This window comes from Lissotriton helveticus, chromosome 8, assembly GCF_964261635.1.
Source record: "Lissotriton helveticus chromosome 8, aLisHel1.1, whole genome shotgun sequence".
NCBI lineage: Eukaryota > Metazoa > Chordata > Amphibia > Caudata > Salamandridae > Lissotriton > Lissotriton helveticus.
Genome location: NC_136069.1, coordinates 1,057,973,556 through 1,057,999,318, shown reverse-complemented (window position 1 = coordinate 1,057,999,318; position 25,763 = coordinate 1,057,973,556). Strand labels below are relative to the sequence as shown.

Genomic DNA, 25,763 nt, shown 5'->3' with positions numbered 1-25,763 from the left:
TTTCGTCCTGATTGCTAGGACTCTCGCAGACCAATGATATTATTCCATTCTCACAAGCCATTTTAGAAGATTAATAAGAAATCTATAATGGATGACATGGCCCGCAGTGTTGCTTCTGTGCAGCTTGGACAGTCTGAAGTACGTTAATTGAGGGTATAAACTATCAATTAGAAAACTCTTCACGTGTATTTCACAGGAAACAACTGGTTGGCTGTACTTTTGTAACCAATTAGTTTCTTATTTCTGCTTATAAACAGAGCACGTGTCCAGAGCATGTGTAAGAGCAGCACTCCTGTCTGGATGGTCAAAGACTTGCGCATTGGTCAGAAGCTGGCCTCGAAGTAATAGATCTACTTGACCATAGTCGATTACAATCAGTTCAGGCCTTGGGAGGCAAATATCCTTTACAGGAAAGACAATTTCTGATTTGCGGTTTACTCATACACGTTTTACGTACCACATGGGCAGTAGTGGATATGGAGCCTGCAAATCATTAACCGACACATACAGTGTATGAGGGAATTAGTAGATTGGTGAATTGGCTTTACCAATCGCAGTGCTCCCATTTGCAGGTATCTATTGAACAGCTGTGAGAGACATGGGAGGCAGAATTTGAGAGTTCTACACGTGAAAGAATGGGTGAGAACACTCTCTTATCCCCGCACATACTGCGCCAAGCTTATCTCTCTCCAGGTCGGATCTACAGAAGGTTCCCTGGGGTACCCGTCCCTTGTTCATGCTGTAGTTTGCCACCAGTGGACTTCTATCATATGATGTGGGATTGCCCATCCCTGACAAGTTATTGGAATCATGTCTTTCATGTTTTTGCCACTTGTACTGGTCTACCCCTCCAATCCACCTGGGAACATTGTGCACTCTGGATTTTACCGATGTTCCCAGCGACGTAAATCGGCTTCACAGTTCCTGGATCTCAGCCTTTTCCTGGCCAAGAAGGCTGTTATGAGTAGGTGGAAGGCACCAGCACACTAATCGGTGACTCTACATGGGCTCAAGCAGAAGTTAAAGCCCTTTATGGAAAGGTGAGTAGAGGATTGCGTTAATAACCAATACTGGTGGACTGGAATGAGCTTTAGGCAACATTGGGTGGCAGCCCTGGAGACGACTCCTCACCCCTTTGAAGAAGTCCCTATGCTCCTCAGCTCCTTAACATACGCTTAAGCAGCATGCTAGAACATAATAATGAAATACATGTAGCATTAGTAGCTGAACCCCCTTCCCAAATGAGCCTATTTTTCATCACGTTGGGTGCTACTCACCGGGGACGTATTCTCCCTCTAACATCCAAGGATCCCTCTACTCACACAGAATTTCTAATACACCTGAGCACTGTTTTCCCAGCCCTTGCTCACCCACTTAGCCCGATACCCATATGATATAACAGCTATAACCCTCTTAGACACTACCCCCTGTATTCTACCACGACAGTCTTCACTTCTGGAATTCACTGCTAGGGGACTCTCAAGTCTATCAAAATGTGTCTTTTCCACAGGGACATCAATCTCTAACAAGTACTTGCACAGTTTTACTCTGTTATGTTACAATACAGTTTGAATATTTAAAATGCTTTTGTTGCTCCTTTAAGTAGATGTAAAAGTGACTGATGAGTTGGGAGTATACATTTCTAAGTTTGAGAATTCGACTCTTTAAGTTCTGTGTTGTGGCAATGTTAGGTATTAACAGCTGCAGCTAACATTGCTTCTTCTGAGTGATCTTCACAAGAACAGCACTCCAATAAGAAGTACGTAGAGAGTTTGCGATTTGGATCAACCATTGGCTATCATGTGTTTTTCATGGTTTGCGGCTGCTTGAATGGGTTGACCTCCAAGGCCATGGCATTTTGTAGATAGTCGCGTTGTCCCATTTGTGTTCCTGTTAGAATTTGGTGGTGGGATCAAGTAATCCTTTTGTTTAAACTACAGATGCAACATGATTCTTAGCTTGAAATTTAGCCCCATTTTGTGTTCTTCGATATTATCTACTTTTCTGGCACAGTAACATTTTAATTGCTGATTTATGGTTACTGATTGCTGTTTGGGCATTAGCCTATCATAAAATAAAGGCAATTGCTGTTAACTAATCTCGCTTGCAAATTCATTATTTTTGTTTGCTATCATGATAACTTGTTAGATTTACAGCTGTTTTTGTTGTCAAAATACAGCCACATGCACACAGGCTTTCTTAATTAGCTAAAAAATACTCTTCCTTTGTCTTTGAAGTTCAGCACCTTCAACATAAACTTGATATTCTGTATTGATTTCATAACACTCTTTGAGAGCACTGCTTAACTCCCCCAATGTAATGTGTTAAGCAAAGGGTTCCTTTTTGCAGTCCCACCCGACAGCTCCATCAGTCTGTCAGATAGCATTGTATACAATACTCAACTGAGTCAATACTTACTCAAGATTGGAAGGCTTTCAAGTTCATCCCAGTTGCTTTCCTCTCATTGGTGGCTTTCCTCCCTTTCTGAGTTTGACCCTCCCTCAAGAGCTTTTTACTTTCACCTTCTGTAAATTTGTCATCAATCAATCAATCAATCAATCAATCAATCAGAGTTTTGTAGAGCACACTACTTACCCGTGAGGGTCTCAAGGCGCTGAAGCAGGGGTGTGTGAGCAGCTCCAATGGGGTCATCCAAGAGAGCCAGGACTTGAGGTCCTTTCTGAATTGGTGCAGTTCCGGGCTTTGTCGGAGGAGAAGAGGGAGTTTGTTCCAGGTCTTGGCTGCGAGGTAGGAAAAGGATCTTCCACCTACTCTGGTCCTGTAGAACCGAGGGAAAGTGGCTAAGGCGAGGTCGGGTGAGCTGAGGTTTCTTGTGGGAGCGTGAAAGGAGATTTGGTGGTTGAGAGATTGGGGTCCGGGGTTGTGGAGGGCTTTGTAGGCATGTGTGAGCATATTGAAGGTTAGTCTTCTTTCAACGGGGAACCATTGGAGATCACGGTGGTGTTGGGTGATGTGGTCATGGCGTGAGATGTCGACGATAAGTCTTGATGAGGCGATGTGGACAGTCTGGAGCTTGCAGAGACATTTTATGTTGACTCCAGCATTGAGAGCATATCCGTACTCCAGTCTGATGGTGATGAGTGCATGGGTGACAGTTTTCCTGGAGTTGGGGGCGGGGGGAAACACTTGAATGTCTTGCGAAGTATGTGGAGGTTGTTGAAGCATTCGGAGGATATGGCTTTCACGGAGAGTGAGGCGTAGAGTATGATGCCGAGGTTGCATGCATGGTCCGTTGGAGTGGGTGGGCTTCCGTGGGCGGGGGCCACCAGATGGAGTTGTGAAGCCGAGGATGAGGACTTCCATTTTCTTCACGTTGAGTTTCAGGCAGCTATTTCTCATACAGGTTGCGATGGCTTTCATACCTTCTTGGAAATTCCCCCTGGGTGATGTTGGGTTCTTTGTTGAGGGAGAGGATCAGCTGGGTGTCATCGGCGTAGGAGAGGATGTTGAGTCCATGGTTTCTGACGATGGTGGTGAGGGGGGCTATGTAGATGTTCAAGAGTGTGGGGCTGAGGGAGGATCCTTGGGGTACTCCACATCTGATCTCTGTCGGTTCTGAGAGAAAGGGCGGAAGTCTTATTCTCTGTGTTCTGCCTGAGAGGAAAGATTGTATCCAGTCTAATGCTATTCCTCCGAAGCCGGCATCATGGAGCCTGGTGGCTAGAGTGCGGTGAGAGACAGTGTCGAGGGCTGCTGATAGCTCCAGGAGGATGAGAGCTGCTGTGTGGCCTTGATCAAGGAGGGCGCGGATGTCATCGGTGGTGGCGATGAGGGCGTCTCAGTCCTGTGGTTTCTATGAAGTGTGCTAGCTAGGTGTTGACTGCCTTTTTGATGACTTTTGCGGCAAAGGGGAGCAGAGAGGTGGGCCAGAAGTTCTTGAGATCTATCGGGTCTGCGGAGGGCTTCTTTAGGAGGGGGGTGACTACGCGTGTTTCCCATCGTCGTGGAATGTGGGGGTCTCGAAGGAGCAGTTGACAATTTAGCGTAGCTCTGGTGCATTGGCAGTGGTGCCCCTGTAGAAGACGTGCGGCGGGCAAGGGTCAGTAGATAATCCAGAGTCGGTGCTCTTAATTGTTTTTAAGGTGTCTTCTGTGGTGAGAGGGCTCCAGCTGAGAAGGGTCTGCTGGGTGGCATTGGTGGGGGTCGGGGTTGAGGCAGTATCGTGGGTTTGGGCATCAAATTTGACGTTGAGCATCTTGATCTTGAGGTGAAAGGAGGAGCTGAGTTTGTTGCAGAGATCTTGGGAGTGAGGGGAGTTGTTTCGCTGTTGGGTTTGGCAAATTCCTGTATGATGGTGAAGAGTTCCTTGGAGTTGTGGGCGCTGGCGAGTATTCTGTCTGGGATTAAGTTTTTCTTTGTTGATTTGATGAGGTGGTGATGTGCTGTGATAGCAGATTTGTAGATGAAGTGTGCTTCTGGGGTTCTGCTGTTTTTTCCACTTCTTCTCCAGTGGTCAACAGGGAGCGTTTGGATTTGGGGCGATCCGTGGTGAACCAGTTGGCTTTCTTGTTGTTTTTTCTGATGGTGTTCTGCAGGGGAGGCAAGAGTGTTGGTGCAGTTGGTGATCCATTGGTGGAGGTTGCTTGCTGCTGTGTTGGCGTCTGTCGTAGTAGGGGAGGGAGTGCAGGTTAGGGTGGAGGTGAGGTGTTCTTTGGAGACTTTGTTCCAGCTTCTGTGTGGGGGGCAGAGTGTGTGCTTGTGAGTGGTGGGTTTCATGAAGGAGAAGTGGATGCAGTGGTAGTCTGTCCAGAGCAGTTCCGTTCTGTGGCTGGAGCAAATGTTGTTTCCTCCGGCGAAGATGGGTTCGAGTGTGTGTCCTGCTGTGTGAGTGGGGATGGAGATGAGTTGCTTGAATCCTATGTTGGTGAGGTTCTCCAGGAGGGCGGTGGTCATAAGTCTGTGGAGTGGCATAATTCCTCTGGCGGTGATGTAAAACACAGGTATTAATGGGCTAGTCACAAATGAGAGCTTTTCACTATCTGTAGATTTTGTCATTCATCTGTGGAGCAGCACGCTGCCTAAGGGGCCATTTAAAGCATTGGGATCACTGTGTTAGTCAGAGTTAATGACTTTCATTTGAAAAAAGCAGTGCAATCCAGTCCCTCTACTGTCGAACTGACAACAACAACCATTGGCACTGTCAATCAGTATAGTTTGTTGTAATCAGCGATTTGATTGCAGTATGAGCAGTTGCTAGTCAAAGAATTTCATTAATGCAATGCAAATTGGCTTTTGGTCACAATAGTATAGCATTTATATAGCTATTGCCGCTTTAGAATTGCAGTTTAGAAGCTCCACATGCCTAAAAGCATTATGACCCTCCTCTTTGGTATGCTTTTTATTGACCCCAAAAGGTGCAGACGTTTAAGTGCACTGTCCTGGTCTGAACCTGCTGCTGGAGGGTTGCATGCAAACCTTGATATCGGTCGCAAAAGTCAATGAGGTATCTCCCCAATTAAAAGAGGTATTGCCGGTAGTGGCTGGTGTCAAGACAAGCAGAGGGGCGGGTGGTTGACTAACAGGAAAAAAAAAAGAACTTACCTGCTGCCCGACACATTGCCACTCTTCTGCTCCTCTCTGGCTCCACTGCAGTACAGGCGCCTAGACTCCCCTTCGGCCAATCCAGATGCTGCTTTCATGCTGCTAGCAGCATGAGAGAAGTGCTGGAATTGACCTGAGTGGCCAGGATTTGCTCTCAGAGAGACTGGTAGCCTGTGCCTGCTGTCTCCAACCCGGCAACGCAGCTCGGGTTGGAGACCTCTCAGTGCACATGTCAGTATGGTCGTCCTAAGACGCCCTACCAAACAGGCATGCACACTGAGAGCATGCCCACCACTCCCCCTCGGTGACTGTCATCGCGTTGTCCTCACCCCCAAGACTCAGCCCTTAGAAGAACCATAAAACAAAAAACCTATTATCGTTTTATTTCTCAAGTTTTCAGGCAGGTGGCGGGGGGGGGCAATGCCCCTCCGCCATAACGGGTGAGCCGCTGCTGAGTATTGTGTTGTCTGACACTTCCTTGAGGGGGAGGGCATCATCAGCAGATAAGCTCATCAATTGGGAATACTTTGAGTCTATTTTCTAGCTGACCCTGAGCAAATCCACTCAACCTTCTGTTCCGAATGGGACACATTTTGTACTTATCTCTGCTAAGATAGGTTACATTCAAATAGAAGATCAAGAGGACATGCTCAGTGAAAAAGAAAAACATTTGCCAAATTCTGGCCACAAAAACTGAGGAATTTGACCTCTGCAATGACAGTGACTAATGAAATATCATGAAAAGTAAATATTAGAGATAACCCAGTAGTGTCATGTTTTGAAGACTGTTCAGTATTGCCGGGTCTTAAAGCAAGCAGAACACCACCATTAATTATCAGACAAAAATATTAGGTCTTAACATATGAAAAGAAAAAAACAATACAACACGTAGGCTATGAAAGATGCCACTCTATCCTCCACCCCTAACCTACAATTCATAGCTTCCTTCAATGGAGTAGTACTTGTAGTAAGTAACCTACTATACCTACTTATCATCGCTAATTTACGATAACCTACTATAGCTACCATACTTACCAAACCTAAATATCTATCTGTAATATCTGCCATACTTTACCTAACCAACCATACCTACCATAACTAGCCTATCATAACTTCCATACAGGACCTACATATTATGCCTATTTACCTGCAATACTCACCTATCTGGCTTAACGTGGTTTAACTAATTTAGCATTCCTGCCAAAGCTACCCTACCATAACTACCTACCGGTCATAGCTAGCCTATCATACCCTATCATACCCACCTACCATACCTATTAAATCTACCTTCCACACATACCTACTGTCATTGCCATACCGTCTCCCAGAACCACTGTAACTTAACTACCATAACTTACCTACCATACTTAACCTTCTAGCCTATTATACCAAGCCTACCTGCCCTTTCGAATCTATCATATCATGCATAGCCCTGAGATGGCAGTTTTGTTCAAAAACATAAGTAGTAAGTTGTGACTATGGGATCTCTAATTTCGTCTTATGAGACAGCACCCTATAGAACGTACTTGTATCTAACTTGAGGGACCTTTAGTAACGATCTAGTTTACTGCAGCCTGCATCAGTAAAGGGCAGATTGAATCCTCTACAGGACATGAAAATGTAAATGTGATGTGTGTGTCTTTAAAATAGCTTCACCTATCGGCTTTATCAATTGTTGTGTTTTTTTAATGAGTAGGCTCGAATGATAATAGCTATGCTTAAGGTTTTCCAGAATGTTACATTGAGCTTTTTGTACAGTAGAGGATGAATGGAAATATTATATTTTGAATCTAGTTAATTTTTAAGTTAATAACTAGCTGCATGATGTGACGATGCATTGCTTTTTTTGGCTTTCAAACTGCTTTTTCATAACTTCCAAGCTATGGCGGATTTAGTCTGTGACGTTTCCTCCTCTCCTTACCTAATACCCAACAACCTATTGCATTCTTGGGCTTGTAGTTTCAGTTAGGGGTGTGTGAAATTCTCATAATTTGCATTTGCTTAATTACATGAAATCACAGCAAAAGTAAGGGAAATTACTTTTTTCAGTGTGAAGTGTATCCTCTGGCTCGTTTTGGCTGCGCGACTGCATTTTGCGCAAAAAACACAAACGCCGCAAAGACCAGCCTCTTGCATTCTGGTCATTTGCATTGTTCCGGTGCACTCCTGCTAATTGTTTTGCCAAAATCACAGCGTAATCATGCAATGTGGAGTGATAGCATTATTTTGGGAATTTCACATAACAAGAGTAATGCGAAATTACGCGAGAATTACACCAACGTGAAGGAAATTTCAACCGGACCTATTTTAAATATTTAAATTGTAAATGTGGGCATAAAAATCCAAGCAAGCCTAGTGGTGTTGGCTTTAAAATATAAGTGGGGACTGGTTGAAGATTTCAAACATGGCACAGGGCATCTCGGAACAACAGAGAGATTGAAGCTATAATATAAGAAATAAAATACCCCCGCTATGGTAGTCACCTCATATTTCCATGGCTTTATAATGGCACTCAGCCTGTGATCACCTGCCAATATATTGCCAGGTCCTTCTGTGTGGCCTGCATTATTTTCCTGTACTGTTGTGAGTATTTTGTGGCATATATTATTGAATTTGGAAATGCAAATCTCTTATTATATACAAATGAGTTTTGTTCCTGATTTTCAGAAATTTGCTATGAATTTAATATGTTTTAAATGTATGTTCATTTAAATGTATCTTAAAGGTGGATGTACAAAATGAAGCTGTTGAGTAATTTCTAGTTTGCTGCAGGTTTACTCCTATCCATTTTCCTCAGTTTTCACCAAACTAAAATTCTGTTTTGGCAGCGGCTGAACCGGGTCATTTGAGGGAGTTTTTCTGCTCGGCGGAGTACCTCCAAATAGACGCAGCACTGCCGGCTTCCTTGAAAGTTGACTTTCTTCCGTTTGACATGAGAAGGCGCTACTGCACTATCATTCTGATGAACAAAAAGGTAAACATGATTAATGCACTTGATTGCTTTATGTGAAGTGACTTGCTGCTTGATATATGCTGAGCCTGAGGGTCCCGAGTTCGAATCCCAGTAAGGCCAACCCAGTCTTCCATCTCTCCGAGGCCAGTACATTCAGTAACATTAATTTGGGTGATAATGACACCTGATATTTACAGCAAACTACAAAGTATGAGATATAGTGTTGTATAAAGACATGTTTTTTGAGTGTTTTGCCACAAGATATTAGTAGGTATAATTAAATCTATCATTCTAGACATACACCACAGGAAATTCATAAAGGAATGCATTTTTGACAACCACTTAGGTGGTCTTATTTGCTGTATGTTATGCTTAGAAGGAATTCCACTCTATAGAAGTTTACAGGTACCTACTTACCTTTCTAAAAAATGCCAGAGTTCTGCTCAGCAGTTAGGAAAACATTTTAAAAACACAGTAAATATAAAAAATCTCCTGTTCAATGCTTTATAAAATAGGAGTTTGAATAAAAGTGTTTAAAACGATCGTGCTATGAGATGGACGGAAGAAACTTTGAAAATGAGAAATTAGGCTTTTAAGTTCACTATTTCCCCCCCTCCCCCCCTACTGGAACGTGAACAGCCTTCTCAGTGCCCCTGCTGTTAGCTCTGGGCCTTGAATTTCTGTGGTGGAAAGTAAGAGACACCAGATGGAAATGTCCTTGCTGGGACTTTCCATATGTCTGTGGAGGAGGGGTGATGCTCTTTTAAACACACATGTTATGAACAATATGTAGGTGTGGTCTAAGAATGTAATCTGTAAGTTAGTATGAGCAAAGTTTTTGGAACTGGAGAATTGACGAAATGTTTGTGAAAAATCCACCAGGGCTCCATTTTGTTCCCTTACTTCAATTTTCCTTGCTTAGTCTGGAGGTTGCTTTTGACTGGGGTGTGGAACTCAGTGCTTAATTTGTTAAAGAATGATTGTCAGTGACCAAAGCTTAACTCAGAAACCCTCTTCTGGCGCTATTAAAAGTCAGTGCGCAGAATCCCAAGGGTTGTTATCTGGAATTCACCTCAAGCATCTTTAATACATTACCAGATACTCCCTGTGCCTTTATTTCACTCTCGCAGGATCCTGCTTCATTCGTTTGGAACAGGTTTTCGGTCTTTCTCTTCCTCCTTCTTTCCCTCCTTCCTCCCTCTTTCAGTGTTTTTCTGTCACTGATCTCGGGAAATGTCCAATCAGGAAAAGAATAGGTTAAGAATGTGGAATTTCATTTCTTTCCTTCTTTCTTGGCTAATGTTCAAGGCTTCATTCCTAGTTTTTATGATGCCGATTTCTTCTATTCTAAATGTCTCCAATATTCTAAGTTCTTGCTTCTTTTATCTATCTATGGTTATCTGAAGTTTTTGTATGGTAACTGTCATGTTCAGATTGACTTTGTGTCTAATCCTCAATATCCCACCAATCCAAGTATTCTTTACTTCTAATGGATGTTCTGTGCCAGAGATTCCTTAGGTGAAGCATCTTCCCAGACGCGTATATTTTTCACAGTAATGTGTCACTGACAGCAGGTGACGTTGTTCGGTACAAGGAATGGAGTATCAAGGAACAACCAGAAGTGACAAAGCAGCTCCAAAATAAAAGTTATCATGCTCCTGGAAAGTCTGTTTTTTCCTATGCTTCTAGAGATCAGCGACCCAGAGCTGCAGAATGTCCTCACCTTTTGTTTTCAACATTTAAACATATTGTTTCTGAAGGTGTCTCCTATGAAGTCTGCAGGGCTGTGTCAAATTGAAAACAGATGTCTGTCACACCCAATCAGCCTCAGCTGCCTGCCCAGATAGTGTGAACCTCTGTCATCCGAATTGTGTGCTCAAATACACCCCAAGAGTGTTTGAGAGAGGCACTAGTTTTGACCTTGATGAAAGAGAATTAGTCCTCATCCAGATAAATATGAAAAACACTAGCACAAGTGTTTGGAATTAGGATAAATAGTACAAGAGATCCAAAGAGTGTTCTGTGTCCTTTTCTGATCCAGTGCTGACAGTTGAACTTTTCAAACAGTTAAGATTTCTTTCTGCTGGAGCCATCACCCATCAGATTTAATATTTTCAAGAAGATGTGCTGACAGTTCTTGAGGTTCTTGTTCATCCTTTGGATCCTCCACTGTCCCGCTGCCTCATTTGTGCTGATTGACGCCACTCTGGTGGCAGGGACTTTGACTTTGGCCTTGGCCTGTCCTAATCCACTTTGTGGGTCCTCAAAACACAAAGATTTCTCAAATCCACAGCTGGTGCAGTTACCAAGATAAATCTATATGCATCGTAAGGTGATTTTGCTACTTATTTTACATTCTTTGAGGGCTAAACCAGCGTCAATCCATCTACACGAGAAGAAAATCCCTTAAATTCCACTCCTCACTATATCTGAACCTACTTTCTTGTTTCATAATACAACAAAGGTAACGGTTATACAGGAGCGCACAGCGTGTATAAGAAAGTACATATAAATTGATCAGTAAACCACTTGGTGCTCAAGGCGGAGTAGAGCAGGTTACCACTACTCAAACAATAAGCCAAGGCTAGAAGCAATTCAAAATTCCACCAAGCACTCAAATATAAAATTTCAATAAATCTAAATCAAAAAGTGTCTCTGAATGATCCAGTAATGTGATTTTCTTATTTTCTTTATTCCAAATTTCCAGCGTAACTTTTAAGGCACAGCCAACACGTGTTTCGTCTTGTCAGTCACAGACAAACAGACTTCTTCAGGGCATCAACGAAGGTTCAAAATTTATTCAATTCTCCTCATTGAATATATTATGCTAACCGCTGTAAAGTATTCATATAGGTGTATGATAAGTCATGTAGCACGAATAGTAAATTAAGTAACAGGGTCCACAATATCCAAATGATGTAAAAGTAGTAAAGCAGTAAATTCCGTAGATTCCAAATAGTAACAACAAACTCCACTCCGAGTCCAAAACTCTCAAAGTCATCCAATTCGCAAGTCATCCGTCAGTAATTCCAATATCGCATATCTGCTGAGTGTATTCATATAAAGCTCCGCGGGAGCTTTATATGAATACACTCAGCAGATATGCGATATTGGAATTACTGACGGATGACTTGCGAATTGGATGACTTTGAGAGTTTTGGACTCGGAGTGGAGTTTGTTGTTACTATTTGGAATCTACGGAATTTACTGCTTTACTACTTTTACATCATTTGGATATTGTGGACCCTGTTACTTAATTTACTATTCGTGCTACATGACTTATCATACACCTATATGAATACTTTACAGCGGTTAGCATAATATATTCAATGAGGAGAATTGAATAAATTTTGAACCTTCGTTGATGCCCTGAAGAAGTCTGTTTGTCTGTGACTGACAAGACGAAACACGTGTTGGCTGTGCCATAAAAGTTACGCTGGAAATTTGGAATAAAGAAAATAAGAAAATCACATTACTGGATCATTCAGAGACACTTTTTGATTTAGATTTATTGAAATTTTATATTTGAGTGCTTGGTGGAATTTTGAATTACTTTCTTGTTTCATCCATATTTTTGGCTCCAGTTCAGATGTCTTAGTCGGCCCAGTGACCATTATTCCAGATGACAATAGCAAAGTGAGTAACCTGCTTCCAGGTACCGCATTATAAACAACCCTGTCAACTGACTTTCAAAATATCAGTGAGTTTGATAACTTACTAGAAATTAAATTCTAGGCCCCTATTGGCTAACTTCTGTCGAGCTTGACCATTGTTACTTTGACATTAAAAAGGGGGCTGAAACACTGTCATTCCACTTTGCTTAAATTAGCCAAAACCTACCCAGTGCATGTAGATGTTGAATGATAAGCAAGCCTCTGACTCCATCATACCCTATTATAAGTTGCTTAGCGAAGCTGTGTGTAAGGTATGGGAGAAGTCTTAAACTGTTCCAGCAGCAGACCCGCACTGTCAGACCAGGTCTTCTGATCTCCCAATCCAGTCCAGCGATTTGGTGATCCGGGTCTCATACTCTCGCTTAGGCAGAACACAGTCCTTTCTGTTCCTTAAGAAAGGGATTTCAAATGCCTTAATGCTCTTTGTCACAAGGTCTTGGATCAGGTACCCAGGTGCTCAGAGCAACTCATGTTACATGTCATCTTTTGAGATGCTTCTTTGCTGTATGGATGATGGCTAGGCTGGCCTTCTCCGGTTTGTACGAATCATTGAGAATGTTTTTCTCTGACTTTTGCAGGATGACATTTATGATTCCATACAAACCATGCAAACAAGGATTGAAACAATAGATGTAGTTTCCTTCCTACTCTATGGTTACTGAAATCGTACTACGTCGCAACATGAGATGGAAGACAGTTGAATTCTCTATTGACTTCGGGGGGGGGGGGGATTAATTTATTTGCATTTTTTATAATGAGTAAATTTTGTGAAGAAGGTAGAACATTACTGTAAAGCTCCAAAACGAAAGTCCCTGCCTTTCACCCCCGTGAAATGCTTTCATCATCAGTATCTCACATTTAGAAGAAATAGCTATAGTTCAATAAAAAGCAGCAACTTATCAGTAATAGTTTTTTTGTCCTCGTCCATTGAAATGCAGGGGTCCGACAACCCTATACAGGAAATGCCTGAGGTTTATAATGAGGTATGAAGACTGCCAGTTTCCCCTACTCCTGATTGGTCTGGGGTCCAACACGTGTATTTTGACTACGATGATGGCTGTGGTGTTGGCCCAGTTGCATCTTCAGTACCACTGTCTGAATAACAGGGTGGGCATTTGATTGCTAAAAATATCTTCCTCAAATTTGCTTTGGTGGTCAGATCCTGTGCAGTTACACTTTATCAGAAACATGCCTTCCCATTAAATGAGAAGTTCCATATGATATATAATTTTGTCCTGCAGATTCCTTTATTGAACCCCTTCCCTGGCAACAGACTGCATCCGAAAATGTTTCCATATCCATCCTCGTCATCAAAGTCTGTTGCTGTCCCTTGACGTCACAGATCAACATTTTTCCATCGCCACGTGCATCGCTCATGCAAGTGACATCCCATGACAGCCTATGAAGTTTAAAGACTGCTGGTATTGACATCTAAACGACTTGCAGTTCACCTGGCAATTAGTGACCCAGTTCCTTTTTTTTCTGTGCCTTCGTCGATACATGATCAGGAGCTGCTGACTTTTCTTAGTTTTTCATTCAATGTCTTTTGATTACTTTTGTGATATTTAGGGATACGCTCCCTCTAAGGTCGTTGCCATTAAGCCTTGCCTCAAGTGCTATCAACCAATGTCAGTCATGGATCCACACTGGAGCTTTTGTGATGCCTGAGCAATTTTAATGATGCTTTATCTTGCTCTTTGTGTACTCTTTAGCACCTGGTGGTAATTTGGGAAAGGGAGGCAAAATGAAGAGCACGTTTTATTCATATTCAACAGGGAGGACTCATAACCATTCTTTCTCATGGATCCATTCTTTATTCAGGAGACACAAAAGGCATAAGAAAGGACACCACAGAAATCCTCATGGTAAGGAAATATTAAAGGACCAAGGAAAAAAACTCTTCTTAACCAAATTGGGTTCTGGAGCCTTTATAGAAAGCCAGTTCTTTAGTATAGAAAGCCTCAGAGTTTAAACAGGCCATGCTGGAAATCTTTGTTAGGGGCCCCACTGGTACATTTCTTCCATTCATTATAGTTTTTTTGACCATTCCTCAGGCCGTTGTGATGCTAGTGACCTTCACTTTGGTGTCGTACATGGCCTCTTAGACTGGTTTGGTAATCATAAATAATGTGCACCAAGGAGTGTCCAAATAAACAAATAACTTTTAGCACAATTTTTGCTTATTCAAATGTAGACAAAGAATTCTCAGCAGGCTTGCTTGATGGTTTCATTCAACAGTCTTGTTTATTTGTGATGACTTCATAACATCCACTTGTATAGGAGAATGAACTTTCCATCCTTCATAACAATTTTTTCAAAGGCAAAAATTATCTTTCCACTGCTACAGCCTACGCGTTTCGTCCCCTCAGGGACATCATCAGGGCTGTAAAGAATATAAAAAGAACAGATATAACTCATATGATCTAATAGTAATCAAGTCAGTCCATGCTACTGACAACACAAAAATTATTAGATACTTAATGCTTCTGCCTATATACCATTCTAATGCCTACCTCATGAGTAATTTACAAGACACAGCCTGCAAGGCACGTTTGCGATTGTGGGAAATTACAGTTTTGGTTGTTCCAAGGGTGCCTGAGTTCATGAAGAAGTCCTTTGGGAGTTGGGTAAGGATAGTGTGGGTGTGTCCAAGCATGCTGTGTGAACTGGATCCATTTGATTCTGTGGTTTATCAACTGTCGTCCTACATAGGTAAACATGAATGCACATAAATGGATTTTCAGGGGATGTCCAGTCTCAGCTGATTCACACCCTCAAAGTTCATATTTTTTGTTTGTATTTCTGTATTTAGTGTCTATATCCTGATCTGTGTGCTGCAGAGCTGACCTGTCCTTTTTGTTACAGATAGGTGACTTTGTTCAACTCCTGGAAGGGACAGGTCTTCTTCCTTTGCCTTCAGCCTTGCTTCCATCGAACAGTCCCAATGTTCTGCATATCAGTAATACTGAGTCAGGTGAGGTGAAGGAAATATGTGATGATTGCATGCTAATAAATGTGTAATCCATGTGCTAATTTTGTTGATATCGTAATAAAAGAATTTAGAGGAAGTAATGTATAAAACATACTTTTAATAGAAACTGCCAAATATTGCCATCAGAACTTGGGAAGGACATTGCAATGGGAAGAAGTAAAGGAGGACCAGAGCCTCTTTTTTTTTTTTTTAGTTCTCTGCCTTTGTCTCTTGATCCCCATTTCTCTTTCTCAGGTCTTAGATCTTCCTACTCCCTATCTGTACCCATTTTTCTCTCTGCCAGCTCAACCATACCCCAAGTGCCAATTCTCACCTTCAGAATCTAATAGAAATATGTCACTGACTTGAGGGAGGTTTTTACATGAGCCCATCACCTTTCAAACTGGATGGACATGTTAGACAAACTTCTTTGGAGTAGGGCCAAATGCATTACTATAACATTTGTAAGCTGTAACTTATTTTCCTGCCTTTGGGAATATTTTAAAATCGACCTCAATTACAGGTTATTTATCATCTAATCCCAATTGTACCTAGTTATACAGATTTCTCATTCAGCGGCTACTAGCAAAGTGTGAAATTGGAGGGATGCAAATACCTGGTCAGAAATGCAACAAATGAGTGAAGAACTCTTACAGAACCTCCTCCAGGGGGGATTCCAAATGGGCGGGATTGTGGGTGGGCTGAGGATCTTCCTTTGAGTAAAGTCTGAACAAACCAACAGCCAAATAAATGATGCATTTACAGTCCACATGCTACCTAGATTTGCGAAGACAACAGAACTAATGAAGGGTCACTAATTAAATATTCAAGTTATTTTATGGTTGTGTCAGTCAAATCTTACCCTGCCCGGGGGAGGGGGGAAGTTGTTCTATCATTCCCAAGAAATCTTTTAATACATTGTGACAAACAGTGCCTTTTCAGCCCAGTTTCCTGAGAGATTAGCGACTGAAGTATACCTAAAGCAAGTAGTCTAAAATGCTTTTATTTTCCATTATATTTAATTTTTCGTCCGCCCCCATCCAAAGTATATCACTAGTCACATGTTTATGACTGGCAACATATTTGGAATCGCAGGGTGGGACAAAACACACGTTATATAGTTATCACAATCACAGGCTATAATCTGCATAGCTAGACATATTTTTCAAATGTATGCGACAATGGTGCTCTGCTCATTATAGAAGCCTTACAGTTTCAGAAAAGAGCAGATTACAAAATCATACATGCCCAGTTAGCAGTGGTCATGTGATAAAACGCTTTAACAACATCGGTGACAAAATGCCTATCTATCTGCATGTCTCAAAACCACAGCTACTGCCATGAGTGTGCTCTCTGATACCACGGAAACAACATCAGCTAAAATCTTCCTGAACTATTCCTAAATTACTTTTCAAATATCAGTATCATCTAAATTTCAGAATGCCACCCTTTTGTCTGCTTCCCCTACCTTTTCCCTGAAAATATCCATATTTTGCGCTCCAACAGACATAAAATATGCTCTATTCCACCAAACAAAAGCTTGCCTTTTTCCAAGTCAATATAGCCCAGATGATTTAAGCATTTTTTAAAATTTCAAACATTCTGATTCGGAGTTTTCAACTGCAAAAACGATTTCTTTAATGTCTGAATCCAATATTAGGAGTTAGTAAACGTTTAACAAGTCCTAAATGGGACTGCGACTCCAAACCATTTCGGTATTTGGAAGGGGCTCGTTGTATGCATCCCTTCCCAAAATTGAACTGGTATAAAGTGTATCAATATTTTGCAAGCCAAAATCTGGTGTTAAACCATTGAAAAACTACCAACTCCTAAGTGGTGGTGGTGGTGAGCTATTCTCAAAAGGACCCATGGTCTTTTCTAGAGATAACAAAAATTGTTGGGCAATTGACAGAGGTCTAGGGGACCTACCAACTCAGAATCAAGCTTTAGAAAATAATTTTGTAAACTTTTGTTTGTAAAAACGCAGTACTGTTTCCTTTAAGTAAAATGGGCTGTGTGTATTAAGGATTATGGATTTAGGCCCAGATCTCTGTACTGGGATCAATGTATGACCTTGTTCTGCATTCTGTCCATCAATTGTTCTTTTTGCATTTGTCACCCGAGTGGGACGAGTATGCCTAGACGTGGGTCCCGTGCTCTCCATGCCACTGGAGCCAAGCTAATCTGGCTGATGAGGGCTGAAATCCCGAAACCGGTCTTAGGCTGGACTGTTCCCAATGGGCGCAGGGTCAAGACTGATTTGCATATGGCTGGGTCCAAACTGGAATGGCATGGTGAGCAAAAAAACGATGGATTTAGGCCCAGATCTCTGTACTGGGGTGAATTTATGACATTGTTCTGCATTCTGCCCATCAATTGTTCTTTCTCCATTAACACCCAGGTCAGTTTGTAAAATCCAATACAGGTTGCAAAAATGCTGATTGCAAATTGCAACTGGATTTTTTGCAACAGGTATAAAGTACGTCAGTCCCAATGTTTGTCCCAAAATACTTGCTTTTACTTTTAGTGAATGCATATTTGGTACCAATAGTTCAGCTTGGCATTTCAATCAAGTATTCTCATGCACTACTGCTACACATGGACAGATTTATTATCAAATAACAGAGCTATGCATTGTGTGGCAGATTTACATCATCATGATGCCAGTGACAGTCAGAATTGTGTCATAAATTGTTAAAATATGGATTGAGCACATTTTGTCGGGAAACCCAATACACCATGAATAAGAATAATTATGTCACAAATACACACATTATGCTAAAGGATGTCACTAGTATGCATAGAACGCCATCTTGCAATGGATAGTATCAACTGTGTCAGCAAGAAGGATCACAATAATATCAGTGGCAGTCACACATGTGCCAGAATGAATGAATGAACACAGTATGTCATGATGGTGCACTATGAAGCCAGAGTTCCCATAGTATGTCATGTGGGTAAAGTTGTGGCACATATAAACACAGTTATTCCCATAATCCAATCCAATGTTTAAAAAATGTGATATCTGATAGAGACTTCTAGGTGCATATTAATTAACTTAGAATTTCTCCAGACGTCAGACTGGATCCTGAAGATTTTTCGTGTGCAGTACCCCTATGTGCCGGTAGATTCTGTCGATCGGTTCTGTGTGCGTTGTCAGAGTCGTCCACGCCGAGAGTGATGTCCGCTGCATCTTTATAGGCACTACCTCGGCTCGGTGACATAAGTTCTTTTCTCTCCACACCAGCCAGCGCTGGTCCAAAAGAAGAGCTTCCCCTGAGTCATTTTTTACTGTATTATTTTGAAGTTTTATTTAGAGATTTTGAGGATTTTCCTTCAGGAGTGGTAGGAATCTCTTCCAAGAATATAGGTTTTAGCCCTGTGGAGTCTGTTACCAGCCAATGTCAGTGATCAACACGCATCTCATCTGTCTGTGGTGCCTGGTGCGTGACCACGGCATAAAGTCATGCTTCAATTGCTGGGCCATAAAGCCAAAGACTTTGAGGGAGCAGACCCTGAAGCTCATGGCGGCCTGGCATGGGACTGTTGAAATTGAGGTCTCGGTCGAGAAGAAGGTTCACGGAGCCAGAAGTCATCATGGTCCCACTGCAAGTGCACATTCAGGTAAGATGTACAAGAAAAAGAGTAAGAAGTCAAAGTGGTTTTTGACTTTTCCTTGTCCAATGGCCAGCATGACAAGGGAGTATTGGCTGTCAAGGCCTTGTTCATTGGAGCCTGAGCCAATTCCACACCTTCCCGATTTTCCAGGAGCCGGAGTGACCTCCACCCAACTAAAGCAGTTTACGAGGCCTTGCTCCTCATGTTTGAGAGGTCCGAACCTGTCAACGTGCCTTTGGGCCCAGCAGGGTGGGAGGGGGCCCCATGTGGTCTGTGACGTCGGCTCCAGCCCCGGCAGGCCCCCAGGGATCCATTCCTGGATCCAGACTGGCGCCGGATGTTCCACCTCGACCTTCCCTGATGCCAACTCTCCCAGCGGCCCGGCGTCATACCCATGGGGATTCCTGACATGGAGCAAGATGGGTGTCGCTGATGCTAACACTGATAGGACCTTTGATTCCTAGATCGGAACCTGAGCCCTATTCGGGGAGGAATGGAAAGGGTCACAGGACCCTGAAGAATAACAGCTATTCGTAGAGGACCCTAATATGGACTGGTGTGAGGAACTGGGTGAAGCCAGTGGACTGGATACTTTTCAAGATACTGGTATGCTTTCTCCCTGTATTGTGGCTTTGGAGGAGGGATCCTCATATGCAATGGTGGTGCTAAGGGAAGCTGAGGTCCTTGACCTACATCTGCCCTCTGTGGCAGTCAAGACCAACATTTTAACAAAGGTACTGCAACCGGGAGTCTCCTCATCTGAGACTTTGCTCTCATTCAATGATGCCCTCACTGATGTCCTGTTTGGGACCTGGTCCAAAAGGAACACAGGGGCTTCTGTGAATAGGATCATCGCCCGCCCCCACCAACCCACTTCAGGGAACCCAAACTTCCTCACCCAACATCCTACCCCAGAGAGATTGGTAGTCCAAGCCTCAACTTCTGAGGGCGCATACCTTATCGCTGTCCCGGACACGGAATTCAAGAGACTGGACTCTTTTAGGATAAAACATATTTTCATCCACTAGCCTAACATTGCGATCTGTGAATACTGCATGCCTTTTGAGGTGTTATTCCCACCATGGGATACTGTTGGGCAAGTGGTGCCACAGGTCCCGGAGGAGACACGGGCCATCCTTCCACATGCTGTTCCAGACAGGAGAGATGCAGCAAAGTTCACACTTCACTGTGGATTGGGACACGACTGACTCAATGGGCATAGCTGTTTCATTGATAGTGGCCCTGAGGTGCCACAACTGGTTGAGGACAACCGGTTTTGAGGGGGGGCCAAGCTTCCTTTATGGGCATGCCAGCATTGGTTCACGAGACTTCGTGTCTCGTGATCCAATGCGGACATGCTATGCAGGGAGACGCTTCACCAGAAGCTTATCGTCATCCCTGTCCCGATGCTCTGGATTCTTACTGCGACTATTTTTGAGTGTGCTCTTGCCCTCAGGTCCCTGAATTAACCCCTATGCACGATCAGATCTTATTTGATATTTCTAAGATGGAACACTACATACGTGGATGACATATAATTTTTCCTGATTTCTATGCACGTTATAACTACCCGGAATGGAGTCTTCTCTTCCTTTTGTTTAGTTTCCTGTATCTCTTTCTAGGCCTCTGTGAGTAGGAAGGGGGGGGGGGGGGGAAGAGAGAACGAGTTCTAGACCACTGAGGACTGGATCAGTTCTTTTATTCTCAAGCCAAACAAAAGCAAAAAACATCCGTCGGATGTAGTAGGGTGCGAAAGTCTGTTGCTCCGGGGCTCTGGGAATGGAGGCGTTTCTGGGAGATCCTGGTATTACACACGCACACAGCTTCGGTGCCTCAGGTCAAGGAGTTTCCCCGATGTTTGCTCCGGCAAAAACCAAAGGGAAATAAAACAAAAGAAAAGATGCCACAGAGTTACTTCCGGGTCCAGTCGATAACGATAAGTGTGGAGGGGGGGGGAGGGGTAGAGGTGTGAGAGTTCACCGGGGACTACCACCGTGTTTATGCAAGAGCGAACACTGCCAGAATGTAGCGGGAGTGTAGAAGAAAACAAATTAACAAAACAGAAACACAGTCCCGTGACCTCCCTCAACGACTCCTACCCGGTCCCTCCCCATGAAAATGCGAACCTCAGTATGCGGTCCCGTACCTTGTCTAGCCACACTTCTCCTGAGGTGTGGCGGGGCGAATCGCGGTGTCGTTGGCCTCCTGGCTTCTCGGTCCTCCGGGTTCCAGGGTCTTCGGATTCTTCCTCCATCTTCCTCTTCGTCTCGAGGGATTCGTCTCTTGGCTCCCACGCCCAAACGCCAGTTTCTCCGCCGGTAGTTGACGCGCTGTCTTCCTGCTTTGGTCTTTTGTCCGCCTCCTTCGTACCCGATTGGCTGGTGGCTGCTGATGTCACAGGGAATACGTCCGCCTCCTTCGTACCCGATTGGCTGGTGACTGATGATGTCACAGGGAATACCTCAGCCCCCAGGGAAGCCCAGGCTGTATTAAAGGGGCCGTACTGGTCCTGTGAACGGGGTGGAAAGGAACACTCATTAAAGTTCTCCCCCTGTCCTTGTCTGGCCATGCCCCCGTGACACATCCCTCCCCCGGGATTTCCCCAATTGGGGGAAAGTGGAAAGCGAGAAAGAAAGTCAACATTTCCTTGTTCCGCGCCCTTTCGGTGGCGAACCTCTATTTGGTAGGGCTGAAGGGCCAAAAAACACCTCAGGATACGTTTATTGTGACCGCGATTTCGTTGGAGCCACGTCAAGGGGGCATGGTCCGTATACAAAATGGAAGATCTGCCTTCCAGATAATAGCGGAGTTTATCCACCCCCCATCGGACAGTAAGGCATTCTTTTTCTATTGTTGAGTAGGCTGCCTCTCGGGGGAACAACTTCCTGCTAATGTAGAGAATAGGCTTTTCTAGTCCCTCCTCGTCCTGTTGGAATAGAACCGCTCCGATCCCGACCCCTGAGGCGTCTGTTTCTAGGATGAAAGGTTTGCTGAAATCTGGTGAGACAAGCACAGGGGAGGAGGTGAGAGCGTTTTTCAAGGCCTGAAAAGCACGGGATTCCTTGTCAGAAGGAGCTGGCAATCTAGGTGAGGTATGCGTCTTTCGTAAAAGATCAGTGAGGGGCCCTGTTAAATCTGCAAACCGTGCGATAAATCTGCGATAATACCCCACAAGGCCTAGAAATGCTCGTAGGTCTCTTTTGGTCTTGGGGTAGGGTACATTCATAATGGCTTCGATCTTTTCTGTCTAGGGTTCCACCCGCCCATCCCCCAATACGTAGCCCAGGTATTTGACTCTCCTAAAGGCTACCCTGGACTTCTTAGCATTAATGTGGAACCCAGCTGCTCTAAGACTAGAGAGAATTTTGTCTAGATGTTCAGTGTGGTTTTCCCATGTCTTACTAAAAACGACAATGTCGTCCAAGTAAGCGGAGGAGTAGTGATGGTGAGGGGATAGCATGGTATCCATGGCACTCTTTAAAGTTGCCGGGGCACCGTGCAGTCCAAATGGGAGGACGGTGAAGTGAAAGTGCCCTGAAGGGGTGGAGAATGCAGTTTTCTCTTGGTCAGAAGGAGCTAGTGGTATCTGCCAATAACCCTTGGTGAGGTCAATAGTAGTGATGTATCTGGCCTCACCAAGGCGTTCCAGCAGCTCATCCACTCGAGGAAGTGGATATGCATCTTGTTTAGAGACCCTGTTTAAGGCCCTAAAGTCAATACAAAACCAGATGCTGCCATCCGGTTTTGGCACAAGAACGACTGGTGAATACCAATTGCTGTGTGACGGTACTATCACCCCGGAGCGTAACACTTGGTTCACTTCTTCCTGAAAGGCAAGGCGCGGGCTTCGGGTATGGGATAGGGCTTCTGTTTAACCACAACACCCGGGGGTGTAGGAATGGATTGTACAGCTAGCTGGGTTCTTCCCGGCTGATCAAAGAAAACATCTGAATAACGGAGCAAGAGTGAAAGAATCTCTTCTTTTTGTGTTTCTGTTAGATCAGGGTTGATAGGGGTTTCACTGACGGTGTGGGGGGCTGTCGATGTCATGAGTGTGTGAACTGACTGAGGGGGTTTACCCAGCCATTTCTTCAAGATATTGATGTGGTACATTTGGGTCTTTGTTCCCGCTAACTGTAGGATGTAAGTGGTTCTTCCTATCTTTTTAATGATATGGGCCTTGGCATTCTTTTTTTAGTTTATGTGTGGAGGTGGGTAAGAGGACCAGAGCCCAATCACCGATGTTCAATTCCCTCCATTTTTTTCCTTTATCATAAAAAGTCTTTTGTCTTACTTGGGCGAGGGCAAGATTGTCATGGGCTAAGGCTCTCAGTTTATGTAGCCTTGTTTGTAACTGGCGGGTGTAGTCCAGTAAAGCTTCGGCTTCTTGGGCTCCCTCTTTTTCCCAACTGTCCTTTGTAATCTCTAGTAAGGTCCTGGGGCTCCTACCAAATAATAGCTCAAAAGGAGAGGTTCCAATGCTGGCTTGGGTCTGGCTACGGAGGACGAAGAGACCCAGTGGTAACAGTTGATCCCAATTGTTGCCATCCCCAGACAGAAGTTTCTTTAAGGTGAGCTTTAAGCTTCCATTGTATCACTCAACCAAACCGTCCGTCTGGGGATGGTAAACAGAGGTCTTTATATGTTTGATCCGTAGCTGTTTACACACTTGTCTCATTAATCTCGACACAAAAGGCGTGCCTTGATCAGTGATGATCTCTCTGGGGAACCCCATGCGTGAGAAAACCTCGATTAACCTTTGGGCAATGTTGGAGGAGGTGGCCACCCGGAGGGGAAAAGCCTCCGGGTAACGAGTGGCGTAATCAACCAACACTAACGTGTATTGGTGTCCTCGAGCAGATTTGGTCAAGGGGCCGATGAGGTCCATCCCTAGGCGGTCGAATGGCTTACCTATGATAGGTAATGGATTCAGGGGTATCGCGGGCGGGATGTATGGATTGCGTCGCTGACAGATCTGGCACTCTTGGCAATACTTTTGGGTTTGCGCGTATACCCCTGGCCAATAGAAATGTTGGAGTATGACTTGCCTTGTCTTTTCGGTGCCGGAGTGCCCTGCCAATAGATGGGCATGGGCGAAGAAAAGTATTTGGTCTCTAAACCCTGCGGGAACCAACAGCTGAGGGACCCCATCTTGTTTTGCTAGACTATACAACAGCCCCTTCTGTTCTATAAAGGCTGGATATGTCCTAGTCAAGGGGTCCTGTTCATCACGTGCTTTTTGCCAAGCATTGGCGAGGCTAGCGTCATTTAATTGTGCTGTTCTAAAATGTGTATCCCTAGCCCAGGGTTCAGATGTCAGAAGGGTATTACAAGGTTGTCTGGTTTTGTTAAGGGTGTCATATAAAAGGGTACTGAAACCTGGATTATCGACCCCTATGATGACAGGTTCAGGAAGAGTTGTCAACACCCCAACTACTACCTCTGTCTCCTTCCCTGACTCACTACAGAGGGATATCTTGGCCACTGGTTACTCCTTAACATCACCGTGTACACACCCAATGTACACGGTTCTCCCTGGCACTAAACAAGAAGGGGTGACTAATTCTTGCCTCACCACTGAATGCTTACAGCCTGAGTCCAGCAAAGCCCTTACAACCCTTCCGTTAATAGACACACTCACATAAAACACTGGGCTAGTCTCTTGGGCATATAGGAGAGAATGGGGCGCGTAGTTCACGTCCATGGGTTCTTCCTCCTTTTCTTTTTTCTTGCGGCAGTATCGCGCTATATGTCCCCACTCTCCACAATCATAGCACTGTGGACCTGAGGCCGGGGGAATGTCCGGTCGGGGGACCCTGGGTTGTGGCAGATCAGCTGGCCCTTTGGTGAACTTCTTCTCTGGTTTCCCTGTGGTTATGGTTTTGGTGGATCTTTCAGGTTCCTTTAGGGTGGGGCGACCTTGGGCTCGGGCATACGAGGTAGCCATCTCGATAGCATGTTCTAGAGTCAAACCAGCATGTTGTTTCAACCAGCGTTGGGTACTGTAGGGCAGTGCTTCCAAGAACTGTTCAAGATATATCTTGGTCATAACATCCTCCATATTGGATTCTTGGGGCTTGAGCCATAGATCAGCTGCTCCTTTCAATCTATAGAATAAGGTTTTGGGAAGGGCTCCTGGGGCCCCTCTTTCTTGGCGGAATCGTAGCCTATGGGTTTCTTCGTCTACTCCTAGACGGTCTAAAATGTATTGTTTCACCATGGCGTAGGCGGTTTTACCGTCTTTATTCACCATCTGATATGCGGCCTGGGCCTATCCTGTTAAAAGGGGGGCGAGGTAGAAAGGCCACCTATCCCCGGGCCAAGCGCTGGCCCTAGCGGCCCTCTCAAAGTTAAAAAAAAATGCCAACGGGTCGTCCCCTGGTGTAAACTTCTGAACGGGAACGAACGTCCCAGGAGGTGGGGCGGTGGTTCTTCCCTGCCCTAGGACAGTCATGAGTTGTGTCTGTCCTTCTGCGATTTTCATTATATTGTCGGACTGATTCTGAATAACGGTAGTGAAGGCTACGCGATCAGCCTCTGCTTGGGTAGCTGTCTGTTGGACGGCCCATTCAAGCTTTGCTTGTCCCTCTTTCATTTGGTGTATTAAGTTCTCCATCTTGTTTCAGATGGCGGTTCTCCTAGTCTTCTGGCTGGCTCGCCACTTGTGAGTAGGAAAGGGGGGGGAGAGAGAACGAGTTCTAGACCACTGAAGATGTAGTGTAGTTCCTATCATCCCAATAGGCTCTGCGCATTGGAATAATATCTTCAATAGTATAGACGTAGGACAGAGGTTAACTAGGTCTTCTACTGTCGATATTAGACTTAAAGTTATGTGTGTGCCAGCTAGCTCAGAGTTCACTAGAAACTTTCTCGAATAGACAAGGAGGAGTTTAACCTCCCTGGATAGACAAGAAGGGATTTAGTTTCTGACAACCATAGAACATGACAACTTTGCTCTCCCCTAATCAAGAGTGTATCTCTAGAG

At 44.1% G+C, this 25,763-nt stretch overlaps 1 protein-coding gene across 1 annotated transcript in view; it reads left to right on the top strand.

Annotated features, from left to right (window-relative positions):
* Positions 1–25,763, top strand: part of CFAP47 (cilia and flagella associated protein 47) — a 2,858,849-nt gene that overhangs the window by 1,129,053 nt on the left and 1,704,033 nt on the right. Inside the window, exons 42-43 of the mRNA XM_078657910.1 lie at positions 8,391–8,536; positions 15,055–15,163. Coding sequence (XP_078514036.1) covers positions 8,391–8,536; positions 15,055–15,163 — 255 coding nt within the window. The remainder of the gene's footprint in view (positions 1–8,390; positions 8,537–15,054; positions 15,164–25,763) is intronic.